The sequence below is a fragment of the Periplaneta americana genome, chromosome 1 (assembly GCF_040183065.1).
Source record: "Periplaneta americana isolate PAMFEO1 chromosome 1, P.americana_PAMFEO1_priV1, whole genome shotgun sequence".
Taxonomy (NCBI): domain Eukaryota; kingdom Metazoa; phylum Arthropoda; class Insecta; order Blattodea; family Blattidae; genus Periplaneta; species Periplaneta americana.
In genome coordinates this window covers 166,967,572-166,993,589 of record NC_091117.1, presented here as the reverse complement: position 1 = coordinate 166,993,589, position 26,018 = coordinate 166,967,572, and the positions used below count along the sequence as shown (strand labels likewise).

The following is a 26,018-nucleotide window of genomic DNA, read 5'->3' as shown; positions in this document are numbered from 1 at the left end:
TCGATATTGCTCAAAACTCTGTTTCCCTTACTATGAGAGTCAGTGAAAAATAATAATTCAGAATAAACTAACGTTACACTAACCAGCTAGTTTCCAATTCATACCTCTTTTCATACCTACTCTGGTCTTCACGTCCACAATCCCATTTTACCTATCTCCATCTTTGCACCAGAGGAACGGAAACGGAGTCACGACACCACAGCCTTACATGTCTATTGTTTTACTTTATGAGATGAAGAAGAAAAAAATATTGATTAAAAAATAATCCAAATTTTGAAAGGAGTATCAAAATATTTTAATTTTAATTCTACACCTATTTTCTTTTTACTTCAGATGGGTTCTAATTAACATGGAACTGCAACTGAAAAAAAAGGCAAATGCCTTCTTTTGTAATGGAAGCAAGTGCAGTTGCTCAAGGATCAGACCAATGTATTACATCTAATACAACTTAGTGAATCTCACTATCAATTATAAAAAGGAAAATAAGGAGACGGTGCCACGAGTTCCTTTCCTTGTACATTAAAGACTTATATGAACATGCCATTTGAAATTTGTTTTAATTTGTACTTAAGATATAACATTACAAAGATCTACTTCATGTATTACAAAGTAATTTTTCCAAGATCTTCCAGTTAAAAAAATGAAGGTTGCAAAAGAAGTTCGCACGATGTCACACATGTATTATAATAATAATAATAATAATAATAATAATAATAATAATAATAATAATAACGATGATAATAATAATAATAATAATAATCCATTAACTTTAAAACATATAAATAAGACATTATAATGATGTTACTTTTGTCTTACGTCATAATTTATTCACAGTAAGAATTTTTTATAAACTTATTGTATGTGCTGTTAAAAACAAGTAAATTCTAATCTCACAAAGTAGATATTCAGACATAAACAGAAGATGCCAGATTTTTTAATATACCGGTATTTCACACATGTTCATTCTCAGAGATAAGACAGCAACTGTTAAGCTCAATATTACAAAAAGGTTTCAAAACTATTTAAGCAAACAAAAGAATATCCGAGTTTAAATATTGACAATCACATAAATGTAAAGTTTAATAATGCAGTTATATTGAAATATTTGTTGTGTAGTTCAACATGAGATAGTTATTTATAACAATAACACTATTGTATTAACAAAGGTGGCGCGACTATTTTATGTTTAAAAATACACGGATGTGACATTGATAGCACTCCTTGGCACAAGTTTTTATACCTTACAAAATATGTGCAAGTAAAATGCACTAGATAGGCGATGTTGCTATTTGGGAAACTAAAAATATGTTTTTAGAGATTCATGTATAATAATTTTTCATTATTTTTATCTTTTCCCTGAACAGATATAAATGTAGCACTATTGCAAATATCAGTAAAGTGTTCACCTTAAGATTCTATCATCATAGAAGTTTGAAGACTAGAATATATGACATAAGGACATGTAAATGTACCTTACCCACCACATAAGGGATAGAATGATACAGTCATAATAATCATATTTTACATTCTTTAACAGTGTTTTAATTAAGCAAGTAGCGGTTGAAACATTGCAATAAAAATAACTAATTTTAATATAAGCAACAGAATAACATGCACTATTTTGCTCTGTTGATGAACTTCAAGATCAGATTAAAAAAATCACAATTTCTAGTTAAAATAAAAAGACGCGTTGGGATATTATGTGGTTGCATTACATTATTTCCTGATGCACCTCAATCTCATTTGGAATAAATAAATCACAGATGAACCATTGAAGTGATTAGACATAATAGAAGTTCTTTTAGTGTGCCCATTTTTGAAGGACTCTTATTAAATTTTGTTCTTTACTTTCTCATTAAAAGAACAGTTCAGAAAGAGAATCCCTAATATTATGCACGTTAAATAATGATTACTAACAATACCAACTGCGTACAGCTGTTTTTTTCTAACTATTGGACGGATTTTGCTTAGATTCAAGATTGAGTTAATTTGGCCGAAAAGTACAATGACGAAGTTATTTTATTTTTCATTCGAACAAGAATGGTACTGATACTATACTGTAAACCCTTGAAAAAAAAGAAAAATATACTGTATATACAGTAGAATCCCTCTTAACCGGCACCAAAGGGACCAAGCTAGTTCTGGATATCAGATTTTTCCAAATAATTGAATAAATATAAAAAAAAAATACCTGTTCGTATTTTATGAAGCCAACTGTTGAAACTGCAGCCATGTAAAGCTTATTTCTCAATCACTTGATCATAATTAAATAACATAAAAACTGTGTGGATTTTCTTTATTGAAACACATCACACAACACAAATAGGTAGGTCTACACTAATTTTAGATTCGAATATTCACTGAACATGAAAGTTCGTGCCAACTTCCTAATTGTGCAACACTGATGGTCTAGGCTGTGACAATGTTGATTCACATCTCTGATTCTTCTCTCTTGCATGGATGAATGTTTTTGATCCAGCCAAAAATACAGTTGTTTCGCTATTGCCGGTTACAAAGGATTTTACTGTATATTTACTTAAAATTAGCTTATTTTATATTTATCTCGATTTTTTCTTTTTATGAGGATGATCCTGAATTGTACAATTTGAAGTTATATGTTCCTAAATTCTTAATTTAGAGCAAACTAAGTGCACCTCAAAATTGAAATTTTTTTTTCAAAAGCTAATGAAACTTTAAAACGATTTATACACTTAATATGGACAATTTAAAATCAGACTAAACCAATCGTACATGTCCTTCAATACATATGTAATAATTCCAAAATATTCTAAGTTCTTACAACCAAACTGAAGTTAGTATGTAAAACACATGACGAGAAAGTATGTACAATATAATCCGCACAGTTCATATTCCTCTTTCTCTTATTCTCTCTTCCCTCACATCAAGTCAGTACTGTCGATATTATCAACCAATAACATGCAGTGTCAATGGAAGCATCTTGCCAATTTACTTTTTAAGGTACGGAGAACTTTAATGTGGAGCAGGGAACGCCTGCACTGTGTGCTCTCAAGAACCCACACATCATTTCCTTAAGAGCAATGATTGTACATTATCTTGCTGATAAGTGAACTTTGTTGGATTTGTATTGCTTGTAATATGAGCACGTAATACAGGCGTTTTGACATCCCTGATGTAGAGTGATCTTTCAGTGTATAAAAAATTTATAAACTTGAATCGCACTAATGCCAAACTTAAAATTCTTTTTTTTTGGGGACCAACATCTTTCCAGTACACTTAATCTCTAATATAAATCTATTAAATAAGATTTGTCATATACAACTAATAACTGATGGTTTAAAATATCCTCTTCTGTCAGTCTTATTATTCTATATTTCTGCAATATAGCAAAAGAAAGTTCAGTATTATATTATAAGGTAATGTAAGTAGATTTCTTTTGCTTACAAATGCTGTTAGACTTGTATGCCTTCCACCTAAAGAAATCATACTGGTACTTTTATAAATTTTGATATTGCCCGTGTAATTCTACAGAAAGTATGGAAATATGTATTCCAGTTTAAATAACTGCAAAATTAAAATTTATACACAACAGAAAATTAATTTCGAGAAAACATTTACAGAGATTCAATGGCACAAATAAAAATTTTAACAACACTGGCTCCAATCTTCAGATACATGATGATATCTAGATCTTTCACTTCAGTGACTATTAAATATCCATAAAAATTTCGTGTTTATTGTGAACAAGTACCAGAAAAGTCAGATAAAGAAATGAGCATATAAATTCATGGCATAAAAGTAACATAAAAATGGGCCTAATTATCACTTACATTTTACGACACAAAATTACAATTCACTTCTCCCTTCCCCAAATCAAAAGTTGGTGCATAACATGGTGTCATTTTATATTCATGAATATTTTGCATTTGGATAAAAATATTTTTATTTTCATAGCATGTTAGAAAACCGAAAATAAAAAAAATAAATCAGACCTTTAAAAGGACAGTTGAAAAGAGTTTGTTTTCTTATACACTAATAAATGGAGTATTGGAAATTAAATACCAGTAAACAGAAAATGAATGTAGTTGAACAAGGGAATACTTATTCACAGCTTATCGAATTCCTTCTGGACCTAGAAAGTCGAAATGGAGCCCAATTATAATGTATAATAAAGCATAAAAGAGGAACATTCCACGAATCAAAGCCAACTTTAGTGATCAGACATGTTGAAAACAAGATGATAAAACAATAAGACTTTTCCTGGACACACCACGTACACATAAATTAACAGCAGATTAATGGATATGACGGACCTAGTCAAGAGAATGCTACAATCTTCACATAAATTAAAATAAGCCGTAAAAATAATTATGTAATAATGGTATCCGATTCCCATGTTATCATGATGAATAAATACAAGATGTGAAAGAATAGGTAAGTACAAACATATTTTTAAAAGAATTCTTTATTTATAGTGCTACCTAACAAGAACGAAGCAACCCTTGCTAGTCTTCCAATTTTCGTCCACTGGCACCAACTGAAAGATTTGGAATTAAAAAATGACCATGTATTATATTAAAATACCACGCATAAGAGACTCTTGAATATTGCATAATTTCATTCTATGTGCATAGTAAGTACCAAAAAAAAAAAAAAGCCAAAAATCATAACATTCAAAACTGAATAATTACGTAGTACAGTATGTTAGAATCGTGAAGACAGAAGATGGCAACAAAATGAAATGTATCACAGTTAAACTGCTTATTTTCCTTTTACATTGATTCAGTGCATTTAACTAAATGAATACCGTATGTAATTATCACAATGTTAGTATTAAGCTTATACCATATCTATAAATCACACTTAACCATATATTATATGCTTGACATATAACCAATCACATATTTTATTTTATTATGCTCTTACTGACTTAGTTTTTTAAATAAATCAATGCTAGGAAATGTTAAGCAAGACTCTCATACTAATACTATAGACTAGAGCCAATGATTCCAAAATTTTGTTGCATAGACCACCAGTATGGGGGTCTGTCACTGCATTTCAGCTCATATTGTTCTAATAAAAGAAAATATTTATAGGAAGCTATCTTTAAGAGAAGGCTCGACATTTTAACACACGAAATTAAATTAATTGTACAATGTTTAATATGAGACACTGAAATGCCTTCAGTGATCCTCGTGATTAATGGAACTCACAGGTTTGGGAATCATTGGGGTAAATAAAAGCAAAGGTAACAACATTCAAACGTTAATATAATATAATACAGAATATCGTAACTAATCCCTAAGGAAAAATTAAAATCCCGAAAACTATGTTAACTATAATCCCACAATATACAAGAGTCTCCTATACTTTTTTTTTAAATTAAATGGCAGATCTTAAGGAAAAAAAATCACAAAAGCAGATTAGAAAGGAATTATACAGGAACTACAACAAATGTTCGAATCAATAAAGATTCAGAGATTAATACTCAATGAACCGCACACACACGCATTTACGCACACACAAAAACACAAAGACTCCCATACACACGCACACACACACACACACATACATACCAAACTTTCACATATACACATATACACCCACATGCATACTGACAAGCTGGTATAGCAATACAAATATGGCGTAACTCTTCTTAAAAGAGATCTGAAATACTTTTCAATTCAGGCTCAAATCCTGAAAATTAACTTAATCATTATATACTAGCATAAATAACAACTCTTTTAAAAGAGTATTTTTTCTGTTCTATGTACAATTTCTTCAATAATGGAAGCAGCATATCAAACTGTCCTTCAGAAGCACTTATTGGAACGTTTGAGGCCTGTAATGCGCTGTTTTCCGCTCTTAGCACCAGACTTTTGTGCAGCTGTTGTTGAAGCTGTGAAACTACTGCAGTCCAATTGGGGACTGTTCATCTGTGACCACACCTTGAAAGAGAACATTATTATTATTACAATTTTGCACGCCACTAGGCTTTTCACTGCTTAATACATTAGAAGCATGTGGCCGAACAAGGGTCTATGTTATGTTACAGTGGTTCTGAGATGAGTTTGAAACCAGGACACTAAAATATCAGCCATGTGACTCAACTGCATAATATGAAACTCTTACTCGACTGCATGTTCGTAATAAACCAGTGATATTTCGTCTATGAGCACTATTCCTGTTGTTCACCGACTTATACACACAGGTACACGAATAAATGATGATGTTGTTTTCTAATGCCAGGCGTTTGACAATAAATTCATCTGACCTCTTGCACTCCAATATTTTTCAAAGATATTATCATGGCCAGCCACTGAAGCACAGATTTTGAGGTGTTCCGAATCCATTTCTTAGTTTGAGTTGCACAATGGGCAGTTATGGGACTGATATATTCCAATTCTATGCAGGTGTTTGGCCAAACAATCATGGCCTGTTTCCAATCTAAATGCAGCTACAGACGATTTTCGTGGTAAATCGGGAATTAACTGTGGATTTTGATGCAGAGAGTTCCATTTTTTCCCTTGAGATTGTATTATCAAATTTTGTTTGTTGAAGTCTAAGTATGTAGATTTAATAAATCTTTTCACAGAGTAATACGTAGATTTAGTAACAGGTCTGTAAGTAGCAGTGCTGCCCTTCTTTGCTAAAGCATCCGCATTCTCGTTTCCCAGGATTCCACAATGGGATGGTATCCATTGGAATACAATTCTTTTATTGAGTGATATTAATTGAGAGAGCATTTTAGTTATTTCTGCTGTTTGAGATGAAGGTGTGCGTTTAGAGACTATTGATAGAATAGCTGCTTTGGAGTCTGACAATATAACTGCATTTTTAAATTTATTGATGTGGCATAGAATAAATGTAAACACACAGCACTAGAGATTGTGGGGAGACGTACACCTAATTTGTATTCAAAGAAACCAAATGCAGGTCTCTACTTATTATACATAATTTCTCTTCCTTCCGTGAAAAACTGTATATGACTGGATGTCAAGTAATTGATAATATTAGAAGAAAAAAATATATCTTCTCTATACTTATAAACGTGAGAAAGAAATAATTAATTCAGTTTAATTTTCTGTGTTTGTTGCCCTCGGTGGTCTAGTGGTTACCATGCTTGCCTCTGAATCCAGGTACTCTGAATTCTAAACTTTGGGTGAAAAATGTCTTAAGTGCAGCTTCCATCAAATGTGGAAACAGAATCATTAATATTACTGCAGATAAAATATGCCTTTGGTTATGAATAAAGCCAAAATTTTATATCTAGGCCTATCACTACTCCGTTCTCAACTCCTAGAGACAGAAATCAGAACGATAACAATGTAAAGGTATCTGGCAATAAAAAGTTTGAATGTGAATAAAAATCTCATTGGTATACAGAATTCTATGTGTAATAATGCCATCATTATAGATGTATGGGATGCACAAATTGAATATAGATATAAATTTTAACCTGAGACCAATCAAGAAGCTCCAACTTTGTTGTTAGACTTCTGGCATGGAAAACTAATCAAGCAACTTTCTGTCTGTATATTCAACAGTTAGCATTTTTCCATCAGTTACTCCATAAAAATTAATGCACAAATTAATTTCTCGACTTCTTTTTGGCTTGAAAATCAATCTGTCTAAAAATTTCATGCACTTCACATTTCTTGCAACTCAAACCAAGAAATGGATTCGGAACACCTCAAAATCTGTGCTTCTGTGGCTGACCATGATAATATCTTTGAAAAATATTGGAGTGCAAGAGGTCAAATGACTTTATTGTCAAACGCCTGGCATTAGAAAACAACAACAACATTTCTATGCTGCACATATGAACGTTTAAATTCACACTGCTTACCTTCCGCAGTTCAGAGCCATTGACATGATGACTCGTGATGACTGTTTTGTCTTTATAAAGACAAGGATCCAACTTCCTCTTGGCATATGAAAAAGCAGGATGATGTCTTGGTCGGATTCCTGCTGCGTGCGCACACAGACCTGTCAGGTACACATCCTCCAAATGGAACAAAGGTGTTTTGAGAGCAGCCTGGTAGAGCCGAGGAACCACATCCCGAGACATTACATATCCCGTCCCAGAGAGATAATTAGGATACACTCTTCCAGAATACATATAGTGTGGTGCATACCTGTAGAACAACAGAACGGGATAACTCCAGTTGTTACACATCGTTTTCTCACGAGAAAACCTACTTTTTTCCCTTTCAGACACATTTTTGTGTTCTATTCCATTTCATATATTGTCATATATTGAGGGGTTGGTTTAAAAAAAAAGAAGAAACAAGCTATATCTGTATCATTCACTGCAAATGTTTCTAACATACTTTTCACTAGATTTGCACAAAACAATGCACATGCTGTTCTTTTCTTGGATCCATTGCAAAATCGCCACACACAAAGTACACAACTCAAAATAAAATAATGTAAAATGTTAATGCATTCATTCACTAGCCTAAAATTTTGTACACTGACTCGCGAGATATGCTAGTATTGTCATCTCCCATAGCATCATGCTACTAACATTTCTGATGAAATGGTAGCACCAGTCCCGAAAATTTTGGATACCACCTCGTATTTTTATCCCCAGAATAATTACTGGGGGTTCCAAGCACCCCCAATATTATTTATACACAAAATTTTCTAATTGGTGGTTTGAATGACAGTGATAAGGAACTGGAAAAAATTCTCTAATTTTATGGAGATGACTTGGACAAGGAGAGGCAACTTTTACACAGGGACATGTTATTAGTAGTGTTGTAAAATTAATCGATCAAAAATATTTAATCGAATAATCGAGTCGATTAAAATTAATCGGTTGTAGTTGATATTAATTATTATTTTGTTAATACTGTATTTTCTAACTTCAAAGCAGGTAGCTTAGAAAACCATAAAACTTAATATTTCAACTTTCTATACAGGTAGACTATGTCACTGTCTTCATATCTCATCTCTTTCTGAAGTGTTTGTGCAAAGATTTTCCCTACGCTACCTGCTTTGAAGTTAGAAAATAACAGTACCATTGTGCTTTTAAGTAATCAATTTCCGAGAGAGGAAACTTCCACCTTGTTGTCTGCTCATCTTCCTAGCATATGAAATATATACTTTTCTGGATTCGTTCTCCTCATCCCTTATAAAATCTGTGTGCAAGTGAGAACGTAACTGTCTTCTTCTCTTTCTAAAATCTGGTAATTCTTCTATTTCGACTGCTGTAGTTTTGCAGTTGCAGTTCCTGTACTGAGTTTGTATATGAAGGTTGTGTGTTTAGTTTGTAAAGAAAATAAAAAGTTTTCTATGGTCTGTGAAAAGTATAAACTCCAATATGTCATATGAGAATCTGAGAGGTAAACTCGGTGAAACGTTTGGATTTAAACTGAACAATCGTGGAGAAGTGCTTGAAAGGAATAAAGTTTTTTCGTGTTTAGTGATACAGGAAACATTGTTATCAAACATAGAGTGGCACTTAATTCGGAGCATGTGAATGCACTCACAGGTTTAAAATCATGGATGAAACAGTATTAACTAGGTGAGTCTTCATACTTTTTGTTATTTATGTTTGTCTCAAAAATTTCCGGAGAAATTGACACAATAAATAATAAGACTCATAATAAATAAATAACACCGATTAATCGATTAAATATTTTGATCGATCAACAGCACTAGTTATTAGATACTGCATGATAAAAATTGCACCACATCACAGATTTTCAGACTGTTTTTGATCTCCTTCGGAAAGAAGCTTTTCCTTGTGACATGCTACCAGAACTTAAGTCCATGAGACTAGTTCTTACAATAGACTACCAGTGTCTACCTCTACTGCTGAGCAATCATTCTCTCTCTGTAGAGTTAAATCCTACACTAGGTCTATCATGGGTCAACAGCGATTGAATGATGTAGCTAACATTCATTCTCACAGAGAAGAAGCTCTGCATTTAGATTTGGATGAAATATCAGATGAGTTCATCACTAGAAATGAAATTTGCAGGCAGACATGTGCTATGAGAACGTAATTCGCAAAAGGGTCACCCTTCTGTGGTACAACATGTTAAGATTTTTATCAATTCTCATGCAAAATGGTAGTGTTGTTAATGCTAGAATAATTACTGATTAAACAGACTATGAACAGAATCTTGCAGTGTAGGCTTTCACGGCCGGAGTCTATAGATGTAGATTCATTTTCCGGGCTGAGAGGTCGTGGTCTATTAGTTGGTTTTATACCAGACGTTTCGTCTGCAACTGCGGCAGACATCTTCAGTGGAGTGGTATCCGAGGTCGCAAGACTCTTCTCGGCGTACCTGAGGCAACTGATCCTGTGTCTGGTAGTGCGGGCGTATTTATAGTGTGGCTCGCGGGCCGAGGCCTGTTGTCGCTGCGGTCCGCGCCGCTTTGTTCGCTGCTCCCGTTCTGGGTTCCGTCCTTTTGTTGTAGTGGCTTCTTATCTGTTCTGTTTAGGACCGGGTACCAACACTTGTTTAGCTTTACGCCTTCTTTCTTGCGATTAAAGTTGTTGTTATGTTTATGTATTTCGATCGCTTCTCTATGTAGACGGGGGAAGAAGTGCGTCGTCGTGCTCAAGATGTCCGTGTCCTTGAATCTTATGTTGTGATCGCCCTCTTGATAGGCATGTGCTGCCCACTGCCGATTTGTCGATCTGTCCTAGGCGGCAATTCCTATTATGTTCTGTCAGTCTCGTCCTGACGCTCCGCTGTGTAGTACCGATGTAGACCTTCCCACACGAACACGGAATCCTGTAAACTCCGGCGGACAGCAGCTTATCTCGTTTGTCCTTGGATGACCTCAGCATGTTCCGGATTTGCTTGGTCGGCAGGAAGGTCGTTTCCACTTCATGACGCTTCAGCACCCTGCTGATCCGGTCCGTCACATTCCTTAAGTAGGGTAGGAAGACCGTGCCCTTCTTAGTCGCTCGTTCCTGTGACCGCATCGACGGTGTTACTCTGGGGCGCATGGCTCTCTTCATCTCCGGCCTTGAGTAGCCATTGGCCATGAGTGCTGTCGATACATGGCTCAGCTCCCGTTGGATGTGTCGTGGCTCGGCTACCCGCCTGGCCCTGTTGATCAGGGTTTTCATCATGGCCCGTTTCTGGTCGGGATGATGATTTGAGGTCTTATGCAGATATCTGTGTGGGTCGGCTTCCTGTAGACGTCATGACCTAGGGTGAACGATCATTGATGGATTTCCTGAGTCAGTTGAATAGCTTCCATACGCAAGTACAATTTACTATGGAAACGGAAAAGGACGGCAGGTTACCCTTCCTGGACGTTATGGTACAAAGGAGGACAATGGCACCCTAGGTCATGACGTCTACAGGAAGCCGACCCACACAGACAGATATCTGCATAAGTCCTCGAATCATCATCCCGGCCAGAAACGGGCCATGATGAAAACCCTGATCAACAGGGCCAGGCGGGTAGCCGAGCCACGACACATCCAACGGGAGCTGAGCCATGTATCGACAGCACTCATGGCCAATGGCTACTCAAGGCCGGAGATAAAGAGAGCCATGCGCCCCAGAGTAACACCGTCGATGCGGTCACAGGAACGAGCGACTAAGAAGGGCACGGTCTTCCTACCCTACTTAAGGAATGTGACGGACCGGATCAGCAGGGTGCTGAAGCGTCATGAAGTGGAAACGACCTTCCTGCCGACCAAGCAAATCCGGAACATGCTGAGGTCATCCAAGGACAAACGAGATAAGCTGCTGTCCGCCGGAGTTTACAGGATTCCGTGTTCGTGTGGGAAGGTCTACATCGGTACTACACAGCGGAGCGTCAGGACGAGACTGACAGAACATAATAGGAATTGCCGCCTAGGACAGATCGACAAATCGGCAGTGGGCAGCACATGCCTATCAAGAGGGCGATCACAACATAAGATTCAAGGACACGGACATCTTGAGCACGACGACGCACTTCTTCCCCCGTCTACATAGAGAAGCGATTGAAATACATAAACATAACAACAACTTTAATCGCAAGGAAGAAGGCGTAAAGCTAAGCAAGTGTTGGTACCCGGTCCTAAACAGAACAGATAAGAAGCCACTACAACAAAAGGACGGAACCCAGAACGGGAGCAGCGAACAAAGCGGCGCGGACCGCAGCGACAACAGGCCTCGGCCCGCGAGCCGCACTACCAGACACAGGATCAGTTGCCTCAGGTACGCCGAGAAGAGTCTTGCGACCTCGGATACCACTCCATTGAAGATGTCTGCCGCAGTTGCAGACGAAACGTCTGGTATAAAACCAACTAATAGACCACGGCCTCTCAGCCCGGAAAATGAATCTACATCTATGAACAGAATGTTTATGTTTACCAATAAATTAACAATGTCGTTCGTTGTAATGAAGGAGGACTTCAACAGTTTCAACATAAATTACATTAAAACTTGAATGTGGTTTTCCTTTTACTGAGTGAGCACCCCCAATAAATTTTACAAGTCGGCGCCTATGTCTCCATATGACTAATGCATGAAACGTGTACCTTGGAGAAAATCTCGAATCAGATTTCATGCAGTATCACAAAGTTTTCTTTTTATATTTCGTACAATGAGAAAACAAAGTATTTAATAAAAATTCTGCAGTATCATGAGATTTCTTATAACAGACACTTACCACTTATTCTGTGTATCTGCAATTGGACGTGCTCCACAGATAAGTGCACCAACCAGCAAGTTGCTCACAGCACGAGGTCTGAGTAGCCTAAGAAGATTGTTGATGTTGACAAACATGTCGTCATCGGTTTTCATTATATACCTTACTGAGCGGCAATGGGTGGATACCCACTTGAGCATCATGACAGATTTTAGAGTCAAATTATTATAACTATCCACAAAACCTTCTTGAACGATATCTGAATACTGAAAACTCTCTTCTTCTACCAAGTCCTGCAAAGCATAAGCAAATTATTTCCTATTATAGGACTTACTCTCAACACAACACTATTTTAGTAAATAACCACAATAGACTTTTAGGTTGTGATGTGTCCAGAAAACAGAAAGAAAAAAAAAGAGAGACATTTTACTTATATAATCAATAAAAAGTAATGTGTTATGAAGATGTTAAGATATAATTTCTCAGCAGTGGGAAGGCCTGGGTCTAAGTGTAGAGGCAGCTCATCTATCTAAGAGCTCTTTCCCATTATTTGAATATCAGTTTCAACTGACGCACTCCTCGCAGACGTACAAAACAATATGCCAGTTACATAAACTCATGAATGAACATTTTTAAATAATGATCAGTTTTTTAAATAGAAACAAAGTCGAGAATTCAGCAAAATTACTGGGGGTGTACAACCCCCCTGAGAAGTCGCTCCTGATGTATATGCAATATATGAATTTTTAATAATTTTATCACCAATAGAAATGTTTTACAAACAAAATGCATAAGAAACATACAATATCAATATCACAGTTGTATGAACACTTTAAAAATGATGATAATTAAAATTGATAAAATTCAGACATGTTTCAGAGGCTGCCTCTCCATCCTCAGTGACATTACCACAATGCTGGTTCAGGTGTTCGACCGCGATGTAGCGTGGTTTAAAGGTCAGTCTCCTTTAAGCCACGCTACATCGCGGTCGAACACCTGAACCAGCGTTGTGGTAATGTCACTGAGGATGGAGGGGCAGCCTCTGAAACATGTCTGAATTTTATCAATTTTAATTATCATCATTTTTAAAGTGTTCATTCAACTGTGATATTATATTGTATGTTTCTTATCTAACCCATGAACACTGTTTAATTGACCTTACATGTGTGATTTAAAAATGCATACAACTGAAATTTATGCTTAAAATATTTTTTAAGAAAACGTTTTGCTAAAATGAACAATAATTTCAGAACTGAAGATATATTTTCATAACTTAATTTACTATTCTGAGTACATACATAACAATTACATTGTTATTTTATAGTAAAAGGAACTTTTAAACAAAATAAAATATAATGGAAATCTGTATTTCAAATATTCCTGTAACAACACTTTTCACTGAAACAAATGATAATTTATAAATTCAAGTATTTTTAGTCCTTTCACTGATCTTGTATTGCTTTATTAGAAAGGAAAATAAAATAAACTAAAATGAAATGCTTGTTACATACAGAATAAAACTATATAAACAAAGACTAAACTTGCAGTGGCTTGGCTTTACGAGGCTGGATGCAGGATGGGCCAGTCCATTGTGCACGCTTTGGCTCATTGTGCGCCCTATATAGGGTGAACCGAAAGTAATGTCATTACTTTCAAGGGGTTATTCTTTGAGATATTTCAAACAAAATAGTTTAATACAATTTTGCTCGTTTTTGCTTCCTTTTCGAGAGAAAAAATTGTTTCATATGAAACATTTCATAGCGTGTTTTGGGAAAGCTATTGACTGAATTCCCATTATGCTCAGTCAATTTTAGAGAGCAGAGTATTATGACAATAAATGATTAAAAGAATTTTAGTTTTGTCCTTTAAATGAGCAGAAATTTGATCTGAACAAATTTAACATTTTAAAATTATTTTGCAAAACGAAAAGTTAATTTGTTCCAATCAAATTTCCACACATTTAAAGGATAAACTGAAATTATTTCAATCATTTATTATTATAATACACTACTCTCTTAAATTGACTGCGCATATTGGGAATTAAATCAAGGACTTTTCCAAAACACGCATGAAATGTTTCATATACAACTATTTCTGTCTCGAAAAGTTAGCAAAAATGAGCAAAATTGTATTAAACTTTTTTTAAAAAATCTCACAAAATGACCTTCTGAAATCAATGACATTACTTATGGTTCATACTATATATGCGATGACTGTCCAAGTCTGACAGGTGGCCTGAGTAGTATTCGTGAAATCAGGTGGAGATAGTTGGTAGAATTATAAGAGGGAAATGGAAGTACCCCAAGAAAAACTCTCTGCGACATCTGCTTCATCCAAAACAAATTTCATCACGATCTGGCCAGGGATCGAACTCTGGTCACCTGAATGGAAGACCAGCCTGCTAGCACTTGAGCCACAGAGGCGATAACAGTACACTTACTTTTTTAACATAAACACAGACGAAAAATAAAACAACAATGCTTTGTTTTCAAGATGTCTCAGATGCAAATAATAATCATTTACAAGTAACCGAACTAAACTTCAGGAATGACTAAACGCAATAACTAGAGTTTTAGATAAAATTTAACTTGGTGCGTCACTTCAATAAATAATACTGCCAAAAGACATATAATTAATTCTGGATATGATAAGCGTAATAGTGAAAGTAGAGGTATTTAAGAAGACATTGTTGGAGCAACAAATCCGCATTTGCAACAATATTGAAATAATAATAGAAAAATTAAATTACATTTTATCTAATAAGCCAAGCCATCATGCATTAAGTGCTTATTCTTCCTGGAAATAAGTTGTTTTATATATTATTTGCACACTAATTTTGTTTTTGATGACATATTTTACAAAAGTAGCATGGTAATTTGTATAGCATTATCTTTTATATTTTTTAATAGTGGGGACATTATGTAAATTTAGGATAATCTGAACAGCAATGCACCACAAGTTGGAGAAATATTTTAAATTACAGCACCTTTGAGGTTATATACTTCACTCATAAAATGGATGAACGCAATGACATAAGAAGTCAATTATTTACATTACAAACTTTTAAAAAGAAATGGTTTAAGTGCACTACCATATATTTGTTGAACAAGAATCAAGTGTTTATTCTCAGATTTGCTCTGGTCTAAAGAGAATTATAAAAATCTATCCCAAGATCAAATGAGGAGCGTTTTTGCAAAAGTCGATAGATGCAGAAATCAAGATTTTACAGAAATTGCATTTTTTAATTTAAAGATAGAAATATTTATTTTACAACAACAATTTTCACAGGAAGCATTCTTTGTTCTGAGGCAATGAAAGTAGGTTTGAAAAATATAAGCACTTTTTTTTATTACTTGTCAGGTTTAGGCGCAAAATATAAGAATTTTTTCAAAAGTCGATAGATGCAGAAATCAAGATTTTACAGAAATTACATTTTTTTAATTTAAACATACAAATATATATTTTACAACAACAATTTTGACAGGAAGTGTTCTTTGTTCTGAGGCAATGAAAGTAGGTTTGAAAAATGTAAGCACTTTTTTTTATTACTTGTCAGTTTTAGGCGCAAAAAATAAGATTTTTTCAAAAGTCGATAGATGCAGTCTATCTTCATATGAATCTCATTACAACACCAATAAAATTAAAGAAAATTATTAGTGTCAACACAAAAGTACAATTTTATCACAGAAGTCTAATGGGATACATCTGCTAGAACTTTTGTGTAGAAGTCCTTTGCCTCGCCTGTTACTTCGAAATACTGCATGAGTTTCTTAACGTCATTCTTTTTTTCTTTTGACATGTTGACTTCTGAAAGAACATGGGAGTTTAACACACTACCAGATGTTTTAATTATTTGCTTTAGCACACACACACTGCCACTGGACACGCTGTGTAGCCTATGTGTTTTGCACAGTAACAGAAACATTACGATGTTTTCCCAAAATTCTACTGTAAGTGATCACTCGCTGCGGAGCCATCTTAAATGGTAAGTGTCGATCTTAACACCTTTTGAGTACTCGATTTTAAGTCCATGATTTTTCAGTCCTTGTTGAGATTTTTGACTGTGCCATGTTTTTCTAGTATATTGTGGTAGCCATTGGGAGTCAGTATGTCTTCCATTCTCCTGTAGTCTTTTTCTGTTCTTCCGAAAACATGATCTGGAGTCATATAACTATGACCGCATATCGGAAAGAAATGAAGAATGCGAGTAAAAATATTGTTTTTCTCCGAAAAAAAACCATGAGAGTTGCCATCATAATGCTATTCTTGTTCTGACTGACAGAAGAATCAGAAAACAGATGAATGGTGGAAGGGGCATTAGTTGCGGATTTTTTTTCTATATTAAAAAAATCTAGCAATACAGATGCGACTTAGTTACATCCCCTTGATGGCTGGGTCTCCAACCAAATATAGAATGAAATGTCCTTAATTTCTTGTCTTTTTGAATGTATCATAACAAGTAGGTTGTGCAGCCATACTTGTCTTGTGTAGAACACTTTGCCCACCGATAATTTTGGCAGAGGTTGATTTTGTTGAAAGTCAAAACATATCTTTATTAATTCTGGATTATCATCTTTCATAATTTTGTAAAACTTGTCTGCACGAAGTTTATGTGGTCTATATTGGGTCCTGAGTTCATTTCTTTTACCAAGTCTGCCTCTGCCAGGTTGAGCAGGAATCAGTACTGGGAGTTTTAAACGACAGGTTGAAATAACTGTGAAATATATGTTTATATTTCGAGAGTGAGTAAGTCTCAAGTAGTCCAAGTTCCCCCCCCCCCCCCCACAGAAATATGTCCACATTTTTTTTAGAGAGAGTTGTGAAGGCAGATATCTCCTACTAGATTTTCCCCCAGTATAGTGGCTCTCTCTGCATTTATACATCTTTATGTAATTTTTAACTGATATTGTAAGATTCTCATACTTCTTACCTGCAGTATTTCCTCCTCTATTTTCCCTTGGTGACTGTCCTGTAGAGTAGAATCTATTTGCCAGAAGAGAATCGGTCCTTCGAGAAACCAGTTATGCCTTCGAAACTTGACGCACAAACAGGGATTATCTGTCCATCTGTTTTCCTGATATTGTATGTAATTGACACACTTTGTTTTCCTTTCGAAGACTCGATATTCACCACTCTACGCTTTGGTGATGCGATGGTCAAGAACATAATAAGTAATTTGTCCTGATTTATTTTGCATAAAATCTTAAATTTATTGTGAAATGCACTAATGTCATCCAAGGTTAACTTTGCCATTTTACACTGCTTACTTCATTTAAGCTTTTGGATTGGAGAAGAGTTTGCAAGTCCATGAGAGCATTTTATATTCGGTTCATGCTCCTTTGTTTTACGCTTCCCTGTAAGAGGACTCTTCTCTTTAGTTCTGGATTTCCTACCACTTACTACTTCTTGAATCATAATCATTTCAACTTCTGGATCCATTATTCACATACAGAAACTAACTAGAACATCAGAACATTGGAAAACGCTCTTACTTAAAACTCGTCTGAAGTCATACGTGAATGAATACTGCTTTGAAAAGTATTTTACTTCATATTCGCCACTTCACTGTCAAGTTGATTGGGAGAAGTACATAAATAGTTTTCGCCTCAGTAATTTACAGTTATGCGAGAAATCCTAAACAGTGAAGCTTTAGTTTGGAGAGGGAGATCAAATAGCTTCCGTCTCAGCAATTTACTGCTAGGTGACAAAATAATAGAATTCCAATTATGTCGGCAATCCTAATAAAATTAAATTGTCTGAAATACTATGCTGAAAACTATTTTCTTTGACCCTGCACATATTTCAAATAAGAAATCGAGCATCTATCGAGTTTTGCTTTAACTAAGTGACAGCATCTATCGAGTTTTGAAAAAACCTGGAAGGTTTGGTAGTGTCTACACACGGTATGAATCAAGTTTTGCTAAATCCGAGTTCACAGATTGATTCCGAAGCCAGAAAACATACGATATCCATATATTACTCATTTTCGAAAATTTCTGCATCTATCGACTTTTGCAAAAACGCTCCTCAAATATTATATAAATGAATACCTGTATTCAACATAATGGAATGGAATTTTCATTATACATATAACTATACAATGTAAACTGGATAGGAGACAATTCGTTTCACTGAACATTCCATTACTTTCACTGATTAAAATGTAACTTTATTCATATAACATTGGAATGATTGGCTAGAAAGGGTTATGTAATGACAACTGAAAACACACCTGCAATGTGGAATTATCTGGTTCACCCAGAAGGAAGGCCACTCTGACAGAGTTGCTGGAGTTGGTTATGGAAGGAAATGAAGCCCATGTTTCCCTTATGGCTGCTCTTTCTTTAAAATTGGCCACAGCTGAGCATACTACCACCAAGAGAAATAGTTCTGGACTGCTACACAAATCCAATTGTGGAATGATTGCTGTAACATTGTCTGGCAGGACATAACGCCCAACATCACGACTAGTGTTATATGACCACCCGGGAATGGCAACTGAAACATAAATAAAGATCAAAATTTAATTTGAAATTTCTCTCATAACTGCACCTGTTCTACGCCTAAATAAAACTATACAACTACGATGAAAATCCTTCTTTAAACATCAACACACACAAACTATAACAAGATATACATAATCAGCACATGTGTCAAACATCCAAGGTGTCCACTGTGAATAAAAGTGAAAAGGTGAAAAGCTTTAAAAAAAAAAAACGGTGTTAAAAAGAAACTGAAAACTTTCATATTAGACCAATCACATGCTCAAGTGAAGCCAAACTGATTATCATGTAACTCTGCTGCTTTCTGGTGGATTAGGCAGTGCTCCTGATTCCCCTTGCTAGTCTTGCAGTTCAATAAATCTATATTACCTCGAGAGATAGAGCAGCACATTAACTAAGATGGCTCTGCTTGTCTTGGAATGAAATTTCATCATCATCTGTATTTGAAGTAAGAAAAATCATACATATTCACATTTACTTTCAATGTGATATAATAAATGCGTATATTTCAATCATACACAAGAACAACTCATTTAATCAAGATAAGGGCTGATTATATCAGTACTAGTACGTCTTCTTAAAAATATTCTATCTTATAGTATTTAAAGAAAAATAAATATTTAAATGTTCAGTGTAGTAATGAGTAGGCCTATAGTCTTTACGTTGTCTGAATGGTTTAAAATTCCGTGTTTTAAATTTGTAATTTAAGGTTACTATGGGAAGTATAACAAAACTATAATTACGTTACCCCTATTCTAAATAAAATACAATGCAATATGAAGATACATCCTAAAAGAAAACTTAAGTAAAATATATTATACTTAATTTCGAGAGAAATTATGTAACTTACAAAACATGTAACTTCCATAAGGTTTGATACACCATCGTTAAATAGCCAACATAACCAAATCCATAAGGTATGTTACATTCTGCGTTAGAGTGGCTTTTTTTTTTTTTTGTAAAGTAGAAGCCTAAATTCAGCCCTGATCTGGATATGGAAAACGAATTATATAATTATTGAAATACAAGAATTTACATGGGGTTAATATATACGCGCGCACGCACGCACGCACGCACGCACGCACGCACGCACGCACGCACGCACGCACACACACACACACAGGTATCCTAAATATTTGTTGGCCACTATATGTATGTGTATTTAGATTGGTTCAGCTCAGGTTAAATAAGTGGTGATATGGAATGCCTGGAGGTTGATGGAGCAAGTAGATGCAGTGTGTGATAACTGTTTTGCTAATTTTAAAACATATTACTATACTCATTTTTTGGCTTTTTATTGTATAATGTTTCAAAATAAATTGATAAAAACTTGAAGAGTCTATCTATTAAGTCCCCTTTCAGGAAAGCGCACAGACTGGGACTGCCCTCACATATAGGTTGCTCAAATGGGTCCATTATACTATCCGGGGTAAAATGCTATACAGATTCCTATGTGAGCAGCCTCCAAACTCCCCTACAGCCTACATATCCCTTTAGCTTTCCATGTAGGCCTCACCGCAGTTCCTCAACCTACCATGAGCCCAGGGAAAAACCCACGGTACATAACACTATCACCACCAACGGATGATCACATATCCATGGGGTTCAAGTGCGGTGGCAGCCTGCAGCCGACTCTACATCTTCGCAAGCCCAAAATATAGGAAAGAAACTGAGATGATGAAAGAGGTTAAATATAATTAGGATGACGAAATGAGTCTGATCTCCAACACCGAAAGTTACCCAGCAATTCTGCTTCAATTGGTTGAAGGAAAACCTAGGAAAAAACTTCAAGCAGGAAAATTGTCCCAACCAGAATTTGAACCCAGGCCCGCTCGTTTTACTGTCATGCACAGTGGATTTGAAGGACAGTAATGTTCCTGAGAATCTGGTCATAAGCTTCAGTGATGACTTCAAATGGCATTGGATATATTACACACAATTATCTTGGAAAAGCATTTTGGATCATATTGGCGTACATCATTCAAACATGTAACACAACAAAATGAATCTCGAATTCAAGTGTCGGGATAGAGCACTAAGAAATAGGTAATGAGTTCATAACATTCTAAAGCATTATAGTTTAATTGCTATGTAGGACTTTGATTACTCTTGCCTTGTTTCTCAGGACTTTATTATATCACTGGAAAAAATTACACTCAAGTGCATTGTTGAAAAAGTAAGCAACAAAAAATAGTTTCAAGTCAAATTATTGAATCATAATTTCAGGAGAGATATCACTTCAACATTTTTACGTTGAAACCAAGTTTATAAATATTAATTTAAATAAATGGCAGCATTTCAAATTTTAAATTGTCATTTACTCAAAACATAAAAAATGTGACTTTTATTGTCACACACACACACGCACGCACGCACGCACGCACGCACACACACACACACAGTAGGAGTGATATATACTTAAATTATTGCTGCTGATGTAATTTAAAATTGTAACTAGGGAAACACAGGGTCTTATAATCTTGAATTAATAATGCTAATGTAATTTGAAAGTTTGTAAGTAGGAAGGTGCAAGAATACAGAATTTGGAATGGTACTTAACTATAATTTATTCTCATCGTATATCTTATCACACAGATATTTATTGATTACGCAACTGGCAAATTTGCAATCTTAAAAATGTAATTATCTAGAAATGTCAAAACATGTAATATTACCTATGTAATGGGGCATGTGGAAAAAAAAAAAAAAATATATATATATATACTGTTAAAAAACACAGAGAGGGAGAGGGGGATGGGAGGGAGGGAGGGAGGGAGGGAGAGAGAGAGAGAGGGGGGGGTAGAAGGGAAATAATTAGGCAGATTGAAAGGGACAATAGGGTATACTTAAATGAATAAAAACCCTATGTTTTGTGATTAAATGCATGGTTAATTAGAAAATTAAGTTGGAAGTTTCAGCAGTCAGACAACATTGTCACTAACATACTTCTATTTCTTCTTGTAATACAGATATAAGAGATCAACGAGCTCAGAAACCTCTATTGAAATACGTCAGCGAGATAAATGATTTATATTAGATACTGTATTGATATGGACGAAATCACGATTCTACTAGCTATAGTTACTGAATAGGAGTTTCTTTTGGTGAAAAAACTATAAACTTTCTACGAATATGGTATATTTTTTGTTACATACAACATGAGCTCTGAAAAATCTTCAAAAAAAAAAAAAACACACACACACACCCACCTAGTTTCAGTGCTGAGTTCCAACTGTAGTTTAAGAGAATCATTTTGTTATTTCGTTTCTTTAGTTTTTATTAAAATGGGATGAAGTCAACCTAGTTTAGACGTGAATACTATGTTCCTGCATAGGCACTGTATACACAACTTTATTTCTCCATCCACAAATATTCTACCTATCTGCGTGTTCATACAGCAAGCAAAGGTTGAACTCGGTACCACAGTGTTCTAATCAGTAATGTGTGAAGTGGTGGAATATGGCGAATAAATTGTGGTTTCGTTTTAATTTCCAAGAAACATGGGGACAAAACTATTTTGTTATTATGAATAAAGGTAAAGTTCAATGCCTCAATTGTTCAGCTGAGATTTATATAAAACATATCAGATGGCACTTCGATCTCGAACATAAGGAGTATTTTGGTGAACATAAACTTATAGGTAAGAGCTTAAAATAGGATTGTTAAAAATGGTTTATATTAATAAAATAGTTGTTACATACAATGAGGCAAGGGTGTTATTTTAATGTAATTTGTTCAATCTTCTTAATGTATCCAGCTGTTTGAAATAATGTAATTTGTTGTGTAGGTTGAAATAGTGAGAAAGTTTTCAAGAATATAAAAGAATAATTTTGTTAATGGAAAAGCCAAACTACAATTACTACTAGTTGAAAATGCTGCGTTGATCAATTTAGCACATTTCAAACACATAGGCAAGTCACAGGGAACAACATCCTTTTTCAAACGTCAGGTAAAACCAGCAGGGAATTGTATGAATTATTACCTAATGACAAGTTTCCTAACTTACGTAATTTCGCAGCTAAGATGCTGGCAATCTTTGAATCCAAGTATGTCTGGGAACATTTTTTTTTTCTAAAATGAACCTGATGAAAAATGCTGCATGTACACGTCTAACTGCCTATCATCTCGTAACTGTTTTACATTTATGTGGTACTAGCATTCACCTTAATATATACAAACTCGTCCTGACCAAACAGTATTGGCGATCTATAGCTTATAAGTGATTATTTATAATGAGTGTTAAGCAATAGTGACCATATGAATGCCTATATTGCGTATGTGACTTGATCTGAAATGTTTAATGTAATGGCATACTGCAATAGTTACGTACATCCCTAAGCGGAAGAGAAGCCATTTTCATGTGATGTAAACACATACGAAATATTGTGGAAGGAGTGAACTGGATCATATTTACCAGCCCTCCCTTATGCCCATGTCAGTCCTAGTTAAAAAAAAAAATTTTAAACCAATGGCGAACTTCAGGGTAGACATTTTCCCAAACATTTTCGAAGAAGGGACAAGATCAATTTAGAATTTAGTTAATTAAAAACAGGAGCATTTCTGTGTTTCGTTTACCTTTGAGCGACGTAAACAGCACAGCCTAGATCACTATGCCTTCAGCCCAGCTTACCCAAAAGTTTTGTCATGCTTCACTACTGAATTTATTTTGGAGTCAGCTTTTCTTCATAAAGTATGGGCAGAAATTGTGATTAATTAAAGATATGAGTTCCACCATTGATGCAGCTACAATACATGGTAGTGATATAACTAGCTTTGCTCGTAAAAAGAAGAGAAGAAAAAGGGGAAACTTGCTTACTTTCTCCGTCTGTTAGTCTCCAGGGCTGGGCTGTATGAAAATGTATATGCCAGAAATTAATAAAATAAAGGAAATATCTGTTAAGGTACATGTGTGTTATTACTCATGCAAAGTACCAAACGGATATGGAAATAATTATTATATCAAGTGCCATTGCATGATTACTATTATGATAATAGCTTTTACGAATTTTCAGCTCTCACTGGCTGCTTGAAATCCATGACGCAGACAGAGTACCTTACTGTGTGTCTTTTGTAAGACGGTGTAAGGAATGGAGGGCATAGGTGGGGGTTTCTCCATTTCCATGCATTGTCCTTCATGCCCAGAGCTGCCCTACATATTTCCAATAATGAAGTTTGTGTTAACAATTTCCTCTTCGATCTTTAAATTTAGGCTAATTCTGAAATAATTATAACTGAAGATAGACCAATTTTTTTATTTAGTCACATAGTGTAAAATTTAACTAAAATTTTTAATTTGATACACATAAAATGAAATTTTATATTCTTTGATTAATATAACCATGTAGTTCCAAACATCAGTAATAAAACAATGTTAGAACACTAAATTGTTTCAAATTCAAGGCGACAACATTTAAGTTCAAAACAATTCCACAGCTATAGACATAGGCTATAAAGAAACCAGAGTTGGCAAAGAACAGACATCAATAATAAGAGTCGCCCATACAACAATTTAGCATATTTTAAAGATTTTATGCTCGACCATGCCGAAATGTAGTAATTATACACCTGGTAGCAGTCCTTTAATGCATGTCATTAAAGTACACCTACTCATTAAAGTTCAGGTGTTCAGCTAATGACAAGTAAGCTTTGTACCGTTATATCGATTATTCTCAGATATGCAATCGAAAGACAATTAGCAAAAAGTCACGGAGGCTGGAAATCCAATTCTGTCGCAGAAGGTTATGTTCTGTTACTATAATAATTGGCGTTAATTGTAAATAATATTCAAATAAATTCAATTTATCATCTCGTTTTTCAATTCTAAATCAATTTCCAGGTTATATCAGAGTAATCTTCATCTTATTCTCTGCCAAGGTCAATGACATTCGGCCTCGGAAAAAATCAATACTTTTGCGTCTGCGCACATCTCACAATTCAGGTCAGATCGTGAGAAGACCTAATTTTAAATAATTTCAAGTTAGAAATGTGGTCGAGCATAAAAAGTCGTATGAAACTTGCCTATAATGGTAATTAAGACGCTCGTATGAAAATTATGAAACTCGCTTGCGCTCGTTTCATAAACAATCATACTTGCGTCTTAATTACTACCATTATAGGCTCGTTGCATAATGTACTAATATACTATTGTCTTCACTTAGGAACAACTCTATTTCACGTTAGGGTGAGGTATGGCTTTTTAAAAGCTTTTTTTTAATGAAGAAGAAACAGTTAAGTTATATTATGATCTGGAAGAATGTATTTAAAGTATTTATATTCTTTATAATTGCCACATATGCGAAATCTATTAATCACACACTGTGAGTAATGGGAGTACCTATCGTAAATGGCATTATTTTATGTACTATATGTTCTTTATGTGAAACTTTTATACACAAAAATAAATAACTATTTTATGATGTCATCCTTTCTCACTATTAACAAAAATGTCACTATATAAAACCAATATAACACTTAGACATGATACACACTATGAAATACTTTATCTTTCAATGTACACAAACAAAAGGAGGAATTAAAATAACTAGGTTACAAACAAATCCAAGCAGTTCAGTAATTAGAGTTGTTAGAGTTTAAATAGCACACATACTGTATGTACACACGATAAGACCAACATCTTAAATAAAAATGTAAGGAAAGAAAGAACAATAATTGTTAGTTCTGTTAGTTCAATAATTAATTAAGCACTTAGCTTTTCAAGTTTCAGTAAACAGTTCACTGATAGATCTTTTGTCTTGAATTAAAAGAAAGTATTTGTAACATATTTTAACTTTTTACAAAAAAAAAAAAAAATGGCACTTTCATGAGCTGCTATCTTATGATTTTAACAGTTTTCAACAAATATATATTGTATGTACACGAAATTTCATAAATTTTAAATGAAGTGCTAAATTTCTACGGAAC

At 34.7% G+C, this 26,018-nt stretch overlaps 1 protein-coding gene across 9 annotated transcripts in view; it reads right to left on the bottom strand.

Annotated features, from left to right (window-relative positions):
• Positions 1–540: 540 nt before the first annotated feature.
• The window catches only part of LOC138703493 (beta-1,3-galactosyltransferase 1-like), an 82,896-nt gene continuing 57,418 nt past the window's right edge, over positions 541–26,018 (bottom strand). For all 9 annotated transcript variants that reach the window (XM_069831413.1, XM_069831404.1, XM_069831397.1 and 6 more), the window contains 4 exons: positions 18,827–19,092; positions 12,616–12,887; positions 7,829–8,117; positions 541–5,927 (listed from right to left, as the gene is read on the bottom strand). In XM_069831413.1, the coding sequence (XP_069687514.1) occupies positions 5,793–5,927; positions 7,829–8,117; positions 12,616–12,887; positions 18,827–19,092 (962 nt within the window). In that variant the 3' untranslated portion in view covers positions 541–5,792. The remainder of the gene's footprint in view (positions 5,928–7,828; positions 8,118–12,615; positions 12,888–18,826; positions 19,093–26,018) is intronic.